Source organism: Centropristis striata, chromosome 20 (genome assembly GCF_030273125.1).
Source record: "Centropristis striata isolate RG_2023a ecotype Rhode Island chromosome 20, C.striata_1.0, whole genome shotgun sequence".
In the NCBI taxonomy this organism is placed as follows: Eukaryota; Metazoa; Chordata; class Actinopteri; order Perciformes; family Serranidae; genus Centropristis; species Centropristis striata.
Window position 1 is genome coordinate 6,943,391 of NC_081536.1, and position 14,052 is coordinate 6,957,442.

Here is a 14,052-nt window from a genome sequence, read left to right on the forward strand (position 1 = left end):
TCGTGTCTCATAGCAGGTCTAAAGTGCTAGTCCTGCCATGTGGCACATGCTGTGAGTGGAGGACAACCAGCTGTGCGTCAGTGGCTGTGACATTTCTGCTGTAACTCCTACAGAATCCTACTGCTGTGTACTGTCCACAATACTTCCTTTCTGTGTTAATCAGCTGCTGTAGCGATAGAGAGAGAGGGTGATATGCAACAAGCAACTAATCTGCACCCAAACCAGGGATGTTGTGGTTGCATGTGGCCCTTGATTTGTCAGTGGATTGGATGTGTGTAGCAGCATTAGATTAATGTCAACAGTAGAAGCAGAGGAAGGTACAACAACATCAAGATGCAATAAAACAATTTTTCCATCAGCGTTTATTGCATTTCTCTGTTACACTTTATTAAGGTGCATATTCAACATCAACTAGTTACTTATTAGCACAGATATTATTAGCTGTTTGGCTCTTTATTAGTCATTATAAAGCACCTATTAATGCCCTTTTCTGCATGGCCATATTTTACAACTACCAGGCCATTTAAATAACATTTATACTTAAAACTGAGTTTTCCCTCAATAACCTCCTCATTTCTGCTCAGTAATAGTCAGATAAGGAAATTGTTGTGCATGAATTAAAATCTTGCTATGCTTTGTTAGGTATGGACCTTACAAGGTTGTAGAACAACAAGAATAAGTCATTAATATAATAACACTTTATGAATACGGTATATTCTCACGTAAAATCATTTTCTTAAATATATACTAAAAATATATATATATATGTTGACACAAAACTACAAGTGTTAATAGTGACAACATAACTATAAATGACATTTGACATGCAGAATCAGACTTAATAAGTGTTTTATAATGACTAATAGAGAGCCAATATGCTACTTTTGTGCTTGCTATTAAGCATCTTGTTATTGTGAATAAGTGTACCTTATTAGAAAGTGTTACCACCTCAGCCAAGCCACAAAACATTTTCACATTTCTCTTATTTGTGTTCTTTTTCCTGGCTTCAAAAATATGTGTTTATAATAGGAAGAGAAAAACATACCTTCTTCTTTCACACCCACACTCAGGACCTTCAGGGCCAGAAAACATTCATTACACATTGTAGGCATTTAACAGACGCTCCCCCACAGTAGAATAACCTTTAATTGCAAAGGTCGGGGCTTTAGCGTTGTTCCAATCTTACCGTAATCATGGATCGATCATGTAAGAACAAATTGGACACGTCAGGATACAGAGGGGAGAGAAGGGGGTTATTCCTTACGGCTTGAGCACTAAACCAGCACTATACAGAGCTCAATTAATTGCACTTCTTTTTCCTGGATGCAGCTTTCAGAGTAGCGCTTTTGTTTTTGAACCAGAGATCTCATGGATCAGTCATTTGCAATACCCGTCTATGTATTTAGGGCTTGGTTGCCATGGTGCCAAAAGCTTAAAAACAGGGCAACTCTCAGCAATAGTGTCTCTAGGTAACCATCATAGCCAGGCTGCCCATGGTCTCGCCGTGTAGCGTATCCCCCCGCGGCCATCTAACACCCTGCCAACAGCACTCAGCGTGTCATGCTCACAGGCTGCTCACTTAAAGCAGAGGTCTCACAGCCACACTATTTCCTAAGCCAGGTCAGTTACTTCCTCCCTTCCCTGTTTCCCCCCTCTTAACACTCAGCACCCTCAAAATCATTTAAATGAAACACACCCCACTGACAAACACCGCCACCAAAACAAAACATGTCACCTCTTGTGGGTCCTTTTCCAATCTTGTCTAACAGCTCTCATGTCCTCTGTTGTTGTCTGAACACTCGTCTAGAGTCTGTGGCTTGCACTTGTCTCTGGATGTAACTTTTTGTCCAAAAACCCTCTTTTTTTTCCCTCCCTTTCTTCCTCTCACAGTGCTTGGCTGCATTCTTTACACTGTCTTTAATCATCGGTTTGGCAGAGTGAGATGGGACAGTGTGGGATTGGTAATAAATTCCCGTGTTTCCCCTCTCCAACCCCGTTGTCTCACATCCACTTGACTAGCATGGAGGCACCTAATGTTGGCATGCTAAGACAGATCCTCCTGAACCCTTTGTTTGATACTGACATTATTTTCTGAATAGCTGGACCCAAGCTGCGACGGCCCAAGGCCTCCCTTACAGGATGTGGTTTTCATGACCTTTCTGACAAGCTTTGCTCTTCTGTGCCCTCTATACGGTCTACAGGCAGCTGTACGCACAGGAGGCCGCCTGCCAGCTCCAGGCTACTGAGCGGGATGGAAAATCACTGCAGAGACTTTCGAAAGAAGAATACCTTAAAATGATGCTGCCCGACAGCCCTCCAGGAGCAGACAGGAGTCGGAAGGTGGGTCATTGTGGCTGATTGACTGACTAACTTGTGTTGTAGACAAATAAAACCTGTTGAAACTATGAAATAACGACTGCAAACCCTGAGGCTATTGCATCATGCTGACTAACAGGCGTAGCACCATCAAGGCCAAAACCAGAGCAGATAACCTCTTGCTGGGAACCAAGTAAAAGCCGGACAAACATCTGCTGCCTATCAGCCGTCCCTGCTGCTGAGCAACACAGCTGATGTGGCTCGTCTCTCCCACAACTATAGACCCTTTCAGTCCCCATTGACTGGCACCGAGTGTTTGGATAATTTAATTTAGAAAGGGCCTGGGTTTGCTCAGTCGGGATGCCATGGATTAAAGGACGGGAGTTGCACAGAGTGCATTGATGTTTGATGTTCCAGGGTCCTGCGGACTCTATTAATTGCATCTTCAGTCCCCCATCCCCCATCCATTATCTACCACGAAGGGACCCTGGAGACATACAAATGGGTTATTTTTGGATGCTGCTCAATTCTAATATAAATGCACTTCATCCTTGCAGAAGGGAGGCATGTCCTCTGGTGCAGGCAGGCCTCGTCCCTCACATGAAGCAGCTCAGTGCACTGATTAGTTTGTCTTGCTGTTGTGCACTGGGCTTTCAAATGTGATGCTTACAAAAGGAATATAAGGAAAACCAATACAACAGTAACAAGTCGAAGCCTAGATACTGAAAATGTGACGGTCCTCGTTTTTCTACAGTACCAGATATGCCCAGAGTCCCTCCGCAGCACATGGATGTCTCCCACTCAATGATAGATTTAAGTCAGTCGAATGAAGCAAGCTCCGTGTGCTTTCAGCCTGCGTCGTTTGTTTCAACATTCTTAAGCTAAAAAATAGAGTAGAAAATATTGGTAAGACAGCAACAAGTTGGCGGACTGCCCAGTTGTCACTGCACCTCTCTATGCTCCACACCGGGTAAAGACAAAAGGAGAAAAGAGACCCTGACAGCAAAACAACATTTACAGATGTAACTCAGGTTCTTTAAGTTCCTCCTGACCACCAGGTCTTGAACACCTGGCAGTCAGGATGAATGAAAAATAACAAGAGTTACGGATGTAGCCGATTGATGTTAGTTGACTGAGTTTTTCACTGTGTGGTATTAATAAAGTTGATATAGAGCGGAATTACTAAGGTTATGAATTCTAGATGACCGCCAGAGTTCATGTGTCTGGCAGTTGGAAAGAATAAAGTAGGATTTATTGTTTTGTTTTTGTTTTTTTTAACGCGGTATCAAATTGCGCAGTGAGAATCATGGAATTTCACTGGCATTGCTCTCAACTACTAAATTCTTGGTACCATTACATCGACAGCTTACAAGAGAACCAGGCAGAGTCAGAGCTGAAAATGAAAGCAGATATCAGACCTAAGCTGTGATTCTATTTTATTTCCCACAGAGAAAGAAAACACTGTAACTAGCACAAAGGTGCCTGTGCTGTCTGTTGGATTCAAAGAGCAGCAAAGTCTTTGTTGTAATCTCTCTCTCCAGTCTGATTCAGTGTGATAATATGTGTGGAAAAGCAGTCTGGGAGAAAGATGCAGGAAGGAGGGCAGAAAGCCAGACAGTCCAACCATATACACATCTGATCTCAATAAACACATACTGTTCTTCTGTGGGAGCAGCTTCTCTGGGACGGCATGTTTTCAATCATCAGCTGGCACATACTGTAGTACAATAATGACAATGTTAGGTTCATTGTTGATTTATTTCAAATTTAATAAAGCCTGACTTGTTTAATCAACCTAAGGTTAATTTATGTGTCGCTTCCGGTAGTCACCCGATGCCAGTCTTTGTGCTGGCGAGCAGGTGCAGAGAGATTTTCCTTGCCAGCCTCAGTGTCCGCTGAGACGCCCATCCACAGACAGGCAGGCTATTGTGTGGCTGACGTAAAGGAAAGGCCGTTCGCAGCTTATTCTCCCACAACGTTCCTCTTTTGAACCTCCTGTGGGAAAGAAAAAAACATCTGAATAGGTGGTTGTCCAACACATCCTCCCAAGTGGCACGTCAAAGGGTTCCAGCGCCGGTTGTTGTGTTTGTTCAGTGCTAGGGGGAAAAAAAGTCAGGGAAATCAGGAAAAATCTCACTGGATGTGTCACTGCTGCCTCCACTGATAAGAGCGTTGCCGTTGTGCAAAAGAATTCAAACACATTACAGCTCAAATCAGAGTGAGGACTGCTGCCAGCTGAGGTGGATTTAGACACACTGAAATAGTCGATAATCTCGCAGGTTTGATTAATACAATATTTTCTGCGTAATGTGCACAGCAGGTTCAGTTATCCTCTGCCAAGATGTGTTCAGAGAGCCCGGTTTGATGCTGGAGATGTAATAAATAGATGGCTTCTGAAAAAACATTAAGCCCTATTGCAAATGGTTTCATCTGCCGTGACTCCATTTATTGGAGCTCTAAATCTGTGCTATTTTTGCTTTATATGAGAGAGCAGCAAATCCTGTTTTAAAGTTGTTTTGATGAGCGAGAACCTTATGGGGTCTAATCTTGTAAAGTTGGGTGGGAAAACTTGCAATAAGAGGCAACCTTGTTAAGTGAAAGCCTGTGAGATCTTCTTTGGAGGCAGTATGTATATATTCTGCTTTGAATTCAAGAGTATATCTTCACTTTAAAGACGTACTAGATGTTTGTGAAATTGTCACTGTGGGATTTGTGGGGGATCTGTCTTTGAAATGGAGATGACTGGGTGTTGGCTTGCGGGGATACTAGTGTAGCGTTGGTTACAGCTGGGAAGCCAAAGGCAGACATTTACCCATCTGGCCAACTGCCCCGCATATCATTTGTGGCTACTTTTGATGTCACTTCTGCAATATTTATGTAAGCTAAAAGGGACAATGATGGATTGGATTGGCCTTTGTGGTTTCGGGTGTTTAAACAGGAGATCCTCTGTCAAAATTCTGGCCACAGTCATGAAACTCGATTATCCCTGCAGCGGTATTCTGTGTAATTCTGCTCTGTGTACAGACAATTTCCCCTCAGGACGATGCGGCTTTTCAAACCCTCACCGCTTTTGTGATTGTTCAGCCTGACCTTGTGTTGCCTTTCTGACCTCTGCATTGCCTTGCATTGGCCCTTTTAAGTCTTTGGACTATGAGTCCTCCTCTGGAGAGTACACACAAAGCAGCTAACAGACTTTATATATAAGTACTTATGTATAACCACTGCTTCACTGAACTGTGTTCATTGGGTCTTTGTGTGGTTTGTAAGCCAGCCCTGCATTAAACTGATTCATACAAGAGTTCCACTGTACTTTGTTTATCTGTATCGTCAATCCCTGGACAATAGCTCATGCTGGAGTGTAGTTTAAGGAAAATTGACCAATCCAAAGTGCTGCCCACCACGCTATGCTGCTTATGTTGTCCCAGGTGCAGCGCTGTGTAAGTTGTTTCTGGGCGAATGCAGGACTTTTCCTATTGGGATGCTTGACAAGTATATAAAAATAAATAACACCAAAAAGTTACTTCAGTGCAGCTCGTAGCCTTGTAGAGATAATACACTTCAGTTGCAGAGATTCTGCCAAGTGTGGGGAAAGTTTCAAGTGATTGGAAACCTTTGTGTTTGTGTGGCTGTCTGCAAATGCTTCTATTTTCTTTTCCACAATGTATTATAGCACTTACACTCAGTCTTCTCTGCCTCCTGTAATTTCTCACATTAAGCTCAGTGACTATTTGCTGCCTCGGCGCAGTGACCTCTGTCACCACCTCCACAAGCTCTGTCCCCTGTTTTTCCCACTCTGCCAGACACTCTCCAGCTGTGCTCAATCCATCTGCATTTTCCTGAGAGCAAAGACTGTAATTGATTCCTGACATGTTCCCTCCTTACCCACCCAGCTGCCCGCTCATGTAAACCTGCTGCGGCGAGGAGGTGCAGATACGTGGGGGCGCTCGCTGGGGGTTTGCAGGGAATTGAGCTCCATCATTTGCTTTATTGTGACTGTCTGTTCTTTTTCTCTCAGGCGTCAGCGATGGGCAGTTTGTCACCAAGACGATCCCTCTACCGAACGCTATCTGACGAGAGCGTGTGCAGTAACCGCAAGGGTTCATCCTACGCCAGCTCACACAGCTCCATGCTGGACCAAACCATGCCCAACGACATCTTATTCAGCACCACCCCACCTTACCACAGCACGCTGCCTCCTCGCATGATCCACAACCAGGGAGCATCCAACCTACGGAGTGAGTACAGACGGTGAAACGCTCACCAAGTTATAGAAACATGTACAATACCTCAGCAAAGCTACCGCAGAGAAGCGGCTTTAAAGAAAACAAACTCTTATTAAAATCCCTCTTAGAGACAGGAAGGCTAATGTAGACTTTCTCTGCATGTTGCTCTTGGATTATCATTCCTCTTCTCTGGCACCAGATAAAAGCCAGGATATAGATACTTGTTTGAAGAGCCACTTGTGTCGTACCAATATCATTAGCACGACCGGTACACACTCCAGCAACACTCCTCGATATAGCAAACTAATTGGAAGTGGATGAGGCGGTGTGCAACTTACAAGGGGCTTGCCGCTCCGTCTGCATTAAGCAGACACCTGTCACTGCTGGCTAGTATTCCCCTCTCTACTGTTCTCCCAGCATCCACTGAATATGTATTAGTGGTGAGAGGTGTGATGTGTCCTGCCTGCGCTGCTGCAGGTCTTTAAGATCTCTGACATGAACATGCCTATTTTTCCATCAGGAATGTCACAGTGTCTGTCATACATTATGCTTCATTCACTCATGAGTCCCAGCCTGCCTCCCCTCTCCGTCCCTCCTGTCTCATTTCCATACCGCTCCTCACCCGTCTCCGGCTGCTGTCGTTAGATAGAAAATGGCTTTTGGAAAGATGTTTCTCTCTTTGGCCTCTTCTGGCTGTCAACCTGATGGATTCCTGATTGTTTTGAAGGGTAGTTGAGAACACAGGCTCTCTCTTTCCCTTACTGAAACAGCCCAATTTGGTAAACAGTGAATCACTCAAGCTCCAAGACGCTGGGTAAATTGAAAGGAGAGTGTCAGCATCACCTCAAGCTCTCTCTGTCTCTCTTCTCTGCTTCTCCACTCATGCTTTTCTAAATGCCTCTCTGCAGAATGGGAGCTTGTTTATTGCATTGCTCGTCTTTCAGGGCTGACAGGGAGGGAGGGCGGGAGAGAGAGGGGGGAGGGTGAGGAGATATTGATTGAAACATGAAGACATTCACTTAGACAAGTCATTTATCGCCCCTCAGACAGCGCCTTTGCGAGTGCTATGCAGAGAAGGTGGTTTAATGTGAGCCTATCGTCCTGTCACATAAAGTTTTCTTCTCAAAGTTAAACTGTTTGCAGCGTTTAGGCGGATTTGTTATTTCATCCAGATTAGAATTGGACTCAGGTGAAGGTATGATAGGATAGGAGCGTAAACTCAAGCTAGGTGTTTTTGACATGCAGAGCTGGAGGTAAATACCATCCCTTTAAGCAGCAACGACCAGTTAGAATAAACCCCCTGCCTCCCCCCCTCTATGCCCCTCCATTCCTCTCCCAACCCCTCTGATTCAAACTGATGGGCGACTCAGAGATTAGCCCGAAACTCAGGCCAGGTCTAGACACTGATCGGAGTGCCTGCCTGTCTCTGCAGATGAGTTTTGGTTCTCTGACGGCTTCTTGGCGGACAGGTCCAAGTTCAGCGACCCGGGCCTCATGCCCCTCCCAGACACTGCCTCGGGCCTGGACTGGTCTCACCTGGTTGATGCAGCACGAGCCTTTGAAGGTAACCAGCCTGGCTGAAGCTGCTGGCACCTTGTGTAACCTCCAACCCCCTTCCTCCTGGCTGCTTAGCGTGTGTGTGTGTGTGTGTGTGCGTGTCTGTCTGTGTGTCTGCAAGTGCTAGCTCGCTTGCATGTGTAGGTTTGTGTGCGCTTTGTGTTTGTGTTTCTTTTAGTGTCCCCAAAGGAGCTGCAGGAGGGGACTTGTGGGAGTCCTTTTTGCTTTTTGCGCCTCTGCTCTGAGCCCCATTGTGATTCCCATCGAGCACTGTAACTCGGAAAAATGAGCCATCATTTGTCAGCAAAGACATGGAGACAATTTTCACACAATAAAGCCAGCAAGTGGCCACTCAGGGAGAGTTTCTTACAGCAATGCCTTTTGCTATTAAGCTCCTGGGTTGATAGTTTTGGGTAATTTCTGCTCCTCTCTTGGCCTTGTGTGCATTAAATTTGAATATGCTCTGGAAGATGTTCTTCAACAAAATGATAACACGCAACTCTGCAAAGCAGCAGATTCTCAACTTAGATACAGAAAGCTTCATTTTTAAGGTGAACTGGTGTTTCTTATGAATGGCTGCTTCAGAGTATTCAGGGATTTTGCGGATAGATATGTGGGGATTTATTTGACTAGATAACATCAGTGATACTAAGATCTTTCACTGTCTTTTCACTCACGAGACGTCTCCACCACTTCATGGTCAGCATCCTCACTCCTGCTCATTTTTTTTCTTGCTTGAAGTACTTTTACGACCACTCTCATGCCAGTGTATTTCCCATCTATCACGGAAACGCTAACATGCCATGAGTATTTTTTCCACTTGAACTCCTTGCGACCCTGAGACCAGCGCGCGGGCAACGTAGCATGTGACCATTCATTTTGTCATAATTAATGAATTCTCTGTAGAGTTTCCTCTTTGATACATTTTTCCTGCTGCATAGCCTGCAGCATATCATTTAACAAGAGTGGAATCAGTGGAGATGATGCAGAGTCTGACTGGCAGCAGGAAGGCAGTTGTCACGGCAGCCTGGCTGGCCCAGAAAAGCGCTGTGTAAACTCGAGCCTTGTTGCCAAGCAGAAAGTGGCTCCGGGCTGCCATGTATGTTTAACCATCTCTGTTTAGAGCCAGGGCACAGAGAGGTTGCCTGAGATGTAAAGCATTTATAGCACTCACAACCTCAGTCATGAGGATCCTGAGAGACCGCTCATTCTCAGTTTGGATTGGCTTGCAGCAAATCCTAAAAAGACTGCACCCTCCTGACTTTTAAAAAACACAAGCAGATGGAATTAAAAATGGGCTGAATTTCACCAACAAAACCTTTTTTGTCCAATCATTGAAAGCTCTCTTTGTCAACTACTAGATATGTTTTTAATATTCCCTCACAAATAAGTATAGCACAGTACATTCACTCACATAGATTGATTTCCCTTCAGTGTAATCTGTTTTCGTTTGATTTTTTTTTAGCCGTTTGTCCAGTAAATCTGGACACCAGGTCACGCAAATATGACAAGCTGCTTTTCTGCGCCCGTCACTGCTTTCCTCGAAGTCTTTAATCTTTCTGATGCAGCCATCGCATATGAGGAAAATGTTCATTCATATGTAAATTAAAGCTTGGTCTCCCTTTCCTGCCTCGTCTGAACAACCGACTCCGGGCTCCATCAGCTTTTGTCTTGGAGTGGATTAGCTTTCATTTGGGGGCTAAATTAATGGAAGGGTTTCCTTAATCTTTTCTATGAATATGCAGATCCTCCTATCTTTAGTCTCAGACCAAGGGCTTGAGAGAGAGAGAGTGGTTTCTAAAGAAAGGAGCATTACGCCCTTAAAACTGAGCAATCCCCAAGCCAAGTTTGGGTTTTCCATGGGGCTTTGGGCAAGCTTAAGGGCCTGATATGGTAAAACAAGCATGACTGGTGCCTTACAGCTCTCTGGGATCCAGCCCATTATGAGCCAAACAGCTGTCAGAGGAAGCTCAGAGGGGCGAGGACACCGGAGCAACACCCAAGGGACTGACTTTATCTGTGATAGTCTAGAAATGCTGTGTGTAACGCCTTGTTCCTTATTGTCTGGTTATAGATCTGTCAGTATGGGAGAACTGCCTTTGGTGGCTTTACAACAACGCTTAAACCAAAACCACTCATTCATACAACGCATGAATGAATCGCCCCATCCTGTCAGGAATGCATGCATGCGAGTGTGTTGTTCTGCTCTATTTTAGTTGCATGTTGACACCATGAAAGGCATTGCTGAACACATTTCCTGTTTTTTCATGTAAAGAGCAGTTTATGACCTGTTACGTCACCTGTTCTGTCTCCAGACCAGCGCGTGGCGTCTTTCTGTACCATGACGGACATGCAGCGGGCCGAGGCTCTGCAGATCTCCAGAGAGCTGACCAGACGGGTGGCTGAGGCAGAGGGAGCAGCACTGGAAGCAGAGTAGGCTTCACTAAAATATACAAACACACAAGCACCAATGCTGCAGTGGCAAGTGAATAATTGATCTGCCCCCAAACAGTGATTGTCCAATAATAGCATCAACCAGTGCAGCTTAAAAAAAACATGTTGGTATTAGCAAGTTAGCTAGCTGACTAGCCTGCCTCTAAATAAGTAAAACTGAACAACTTAATTCATAATCTTTGTTAGGTTCATTCTATGTAGCATTAGCAAGCTAACAAACCAGCCAGCCTTCTGCTAGTTGGCTAGCTTTCATGCTAAAATAGTAACAGTAAATGAGCCCAACAACAGACAACATCTAGTCCTTGCTGCTAGAACGCTATTTTGCCTGAAGGCCAGCAGATACAGCTGCAGATATGGACAATTTGCTAGCAAGCTAACTAGCGAGTAAATGTTCTCAACACTGACGCTCTGTTGAGGTATTCGCCATATGGAAGTGGCTCAGGTATCATCAAGTGGTTCAGAAAAATGATGGCTGTTCAACTGGCCTCGGGTGGCGCGTGCTGTGTACTAAAGTCCATCACCGAAGTACAGCATGTCTCCGTCGAAGATGAGCGTCTGTATTTTAGACAGTATTGAATAAGCTTGAGGTTTCTAAATACCCTTGCATACTGTATAGGCTACCGCCCAACTAACTAACTCATGGGGCTTTAGCGGTAGCATTAGCTTAAGATAGCTGGCTTAAGCTGATAGTCAGCTAGTAGCAGTCATCTTTTCGGCCAACAACTCCAGGGTAGACTGTCATGTAAGAACAGAAAGTTTGACTGACATAGCAACAGTAATAAAGAGGGCGGTGTATGGCTAAGTCTTTCTTGAGTCTTACTAACATCCTATCTTGTGCCCCCCAACAGCGGCCCCCCCTCAACACTTACTGGCAAAGTCAACCAATTGGAGGTGATCCTCAGGCAGCTGCAGCACGACCTCAGAAAGGTGAGTCCAAATTTATCAGACAAATTTCTTGATTCTGTTTTTGTCACCTTTTTTGCTCTCCTTTCCCCAAGTCAGCAAACAGTGCACATCTGTGTCACGCAGCTCAGGAGAACAGACATTGAGTAATGGGTGCCCTGCGGTCTGTGCAATACAAACTCGTCCACTTAATTCAATATCCTGCTTCCTTCCCTCATTGTGTCCCGGCCCTACATTCCCCACCTCAACTAATGTACTTAAAATGGAGAGAGGAAGTGCACTTTTATCAGAACAGAGAAAAGGCTGCTTTGCCACGTTAATGCCTCCCATTTACACGGCGCTGACGACAGACGGATGTTCTTGTAATAGCGGGGCTTTTATCAAAATCTTTTGTATCCGTTTATTTTTGCCTCATGTCCCGGTTTTGATTGTGTGTGTGTGTGTGTGTGTGTGTGTTTGTGTGTTCAGGAGAAAGAGGATAAGGCGATGTTGCAGGAGGAGGTGCAACACCTGAGACAGGACAACATGAGACTGCAGGAGGAGAGCCAGACAGCGGCGGCTCAGCTCAGGAAGTTCACAGAGTGGTTCTTTCACACCATTGACAAGAAACCCTGAGAGAGATACCCGCAGGAAGGGAGAGACGGAGATGGCCTTCACTCCTCCTGGGCACCCACTCAACTCCTACTTAAGACTCCCAGATGATCCACAGGCAAACAAACTATAAAACAAACCATTACCAGCCCCCCCAGAGTAATCAAGACTCTTTTAAAAGCCCCTGCTTAGGAGACTGTAGTGCAGCCCTGGGTGGAGAGACTTGAAACCCTGATCTGGACCTTAGTTTTGGGATCCTCCTTTGTCTGAAGTGCGGGGCTGTTTCTGACGTTAACGGTTTCTATATCCTGGCAAAAGAGACTCTTGGGAAACCTCCTCATCTCCTGCGCCGGAGAGGATTTGAGAACCCCGGGGGCCCCGCCCGAGTCCCTGGGATCTTCTTACAGTAGTGGAATGTAAAGCTCATTTACTGTAGTCAACATATAATCTACCTACGTACGTATGTCACGTCAGTCTACTGTACTGTATACTCAGCTGTACTGTATCGTACTGCGCACACTGTCACACAGCTGTTTCTGTGCCGGCCTTCACGGACACAGGAAAGTAGGGGGGGTGAGGCGAGGAGGGGAGGAATGTACTGGACATAATGAAGTGGTACTTACTGTCTGCTTGCACCAAGAGGAATCCACATGTGGCGGTCTTGAAACATACAGTGGTGGGAAAAATGAATGTAGCTCAACTGAGACCCTTTTCTGTTTCTGGATTTCTGGTTCCCCAAACTCCCCAAAAGTTTCAAGGTTTGATGTTTTGGGCCATTTTTTGTTCTGTTTTCTTTCAATGAATTCCACATTTTTTCCTTTCCTCAGTGTTGTAGTGGTCACACGGCAGTAATTTTGATGTTTAAAGGTGCTTTCCTTACACATGTTCGTCAGTAGTTTCCATTCACTGTCACAATGTCCTAGCAATAATGAAGTGGTAGTTACGAAACTGTGTTTTAAAAAAGAAAAAAAGAAGTTAGCACAAAAGTGAAGAGTTCCTGTCGAGAAGCAGTTGTACTTGACATGTATTTATAAAACAGGAAGAGACTGTGCCTAAAATTCTTGGTTGTAAATGGATTGTTTCTCTTTGCTTTTAATTCTCTTTTTTAAACACATGCCTTGTCTGTGGCTCACTGATATAAAAATCGTGTGTATGAATGAGCGTGTGTGTGAGGGTGTGTGTAGTTTATCACAGCAAAATGTGTTCTTATGCAGTGGTTTCTAGAGCATTAGAGCAAGCGCCAGTGAACCACACTTACAATGCCAAATGTGTTTATTTCTGTACATATCTGCCACAGAAGTGTCTTGTATTTAACACTATTATTTAAGCTTATTTAACCTAAAGTTGTTTATTTTATTAAGGGTATTTGTTTTTTTCTGCACTAAGGAGAGATAAAGCTCTGTGTATGTTGTAAAGTGTGTAGCTTGCCAGGGCAAAAAAAACTATATATTTAAATATATAAATGATGATTTTGGAGATTCCAACATTTGGATGCTGCTAGATTACAGTTTGCTGGTTTGTATGCTTTTAAAAATGTCTCTCTCCGTAAACTGTCTCATCCCTGGTGAGACACTGGTTGCTTTTTTTTTTTTTGTTCAATTTTTGGTTTTGTTTTTTAATAAATGTAGTTGTAAAAATAAATGCTTTTTGTGTTTTTCTTTGATTTTATATGTTTTTATTTCTAGCATACTTAAACAAAAATGAGAATTCAAAATTTTGCTGACAGATAATCTACTCATGTTTAGTAAATTAAAACCCAATGATGTTAAAGCATACATATTTTTCTGAACTCTAATTCTTATTTTTATTACTATGTATATAGTTCAACATTTTTGGAAATATAAAAAAAATGTTTCTTTGCTTTCTTGCCAAGTGGAATTTAAAAGGATTTATACCACTCACACAGTGTTGAATATAAAGCTGGAGCCAGAAGAAGGTGAGTTTGTCTTAGCTTAGCATAAAGACTTGAAGCAGGGGGAATGGGTGCAGCAAATGAAACCCACAAAAT

The 14,052-nt window shown here is 44.1% G+C and overlaps 1 protein-coding gene across 5 annotated transcripts in view; it reads left to right on the top strand.

Moving 5' to 3' along the window:
* The window catches only part of LOC131993192 (signal-induced proliferation-associated 1-like protein 2), a 97,579-nt gene extending 83,903 nt beyond the window's left edge, over positions 1 to 13,676 (top strand). For 3 of the 5 annotated variants that reach the window (XM_059358979.1, XM_059358975.1, XM_059358977.1), the window contains 6 exons: positions 2,202 to 2,340; positions 6,332 to 6,551; positions 7,972 to 8,103; positions 10,412 to 10,529; positions 11,399 to 11,477; positions 11,922 to 13,676. In XM_059358979.1, the coding sequence (XP_059214962.1) occupies positions 2,202 to 2,340; positions 6,332 to 6,551; positions 7,972 to 8,103; positions 10,412 to 10,529; positions 11,399 to 11,477; positions 11,922 to 12,068 (835 nt within the window). In that variant the 3' untranslated portion in view covers positions 12,069 to 13,676. Of the gene's footprint in view, positions 1 to 2,201; positions 2,341 to 6,331; positions 6,552 to 7,971; positions 8,104 to 10,411; positions 10,530 to 11,398; positions 11,478 to 11,921 lie in introns of those variants that run through there. The other 2 variants (XM_059358976.1, XM_059358978.1) reach the window with 2 other exon arrangements.
* The last annotated feature ends 376 nt before the right edge of the window (positions 13,677 to 14,052 follow it).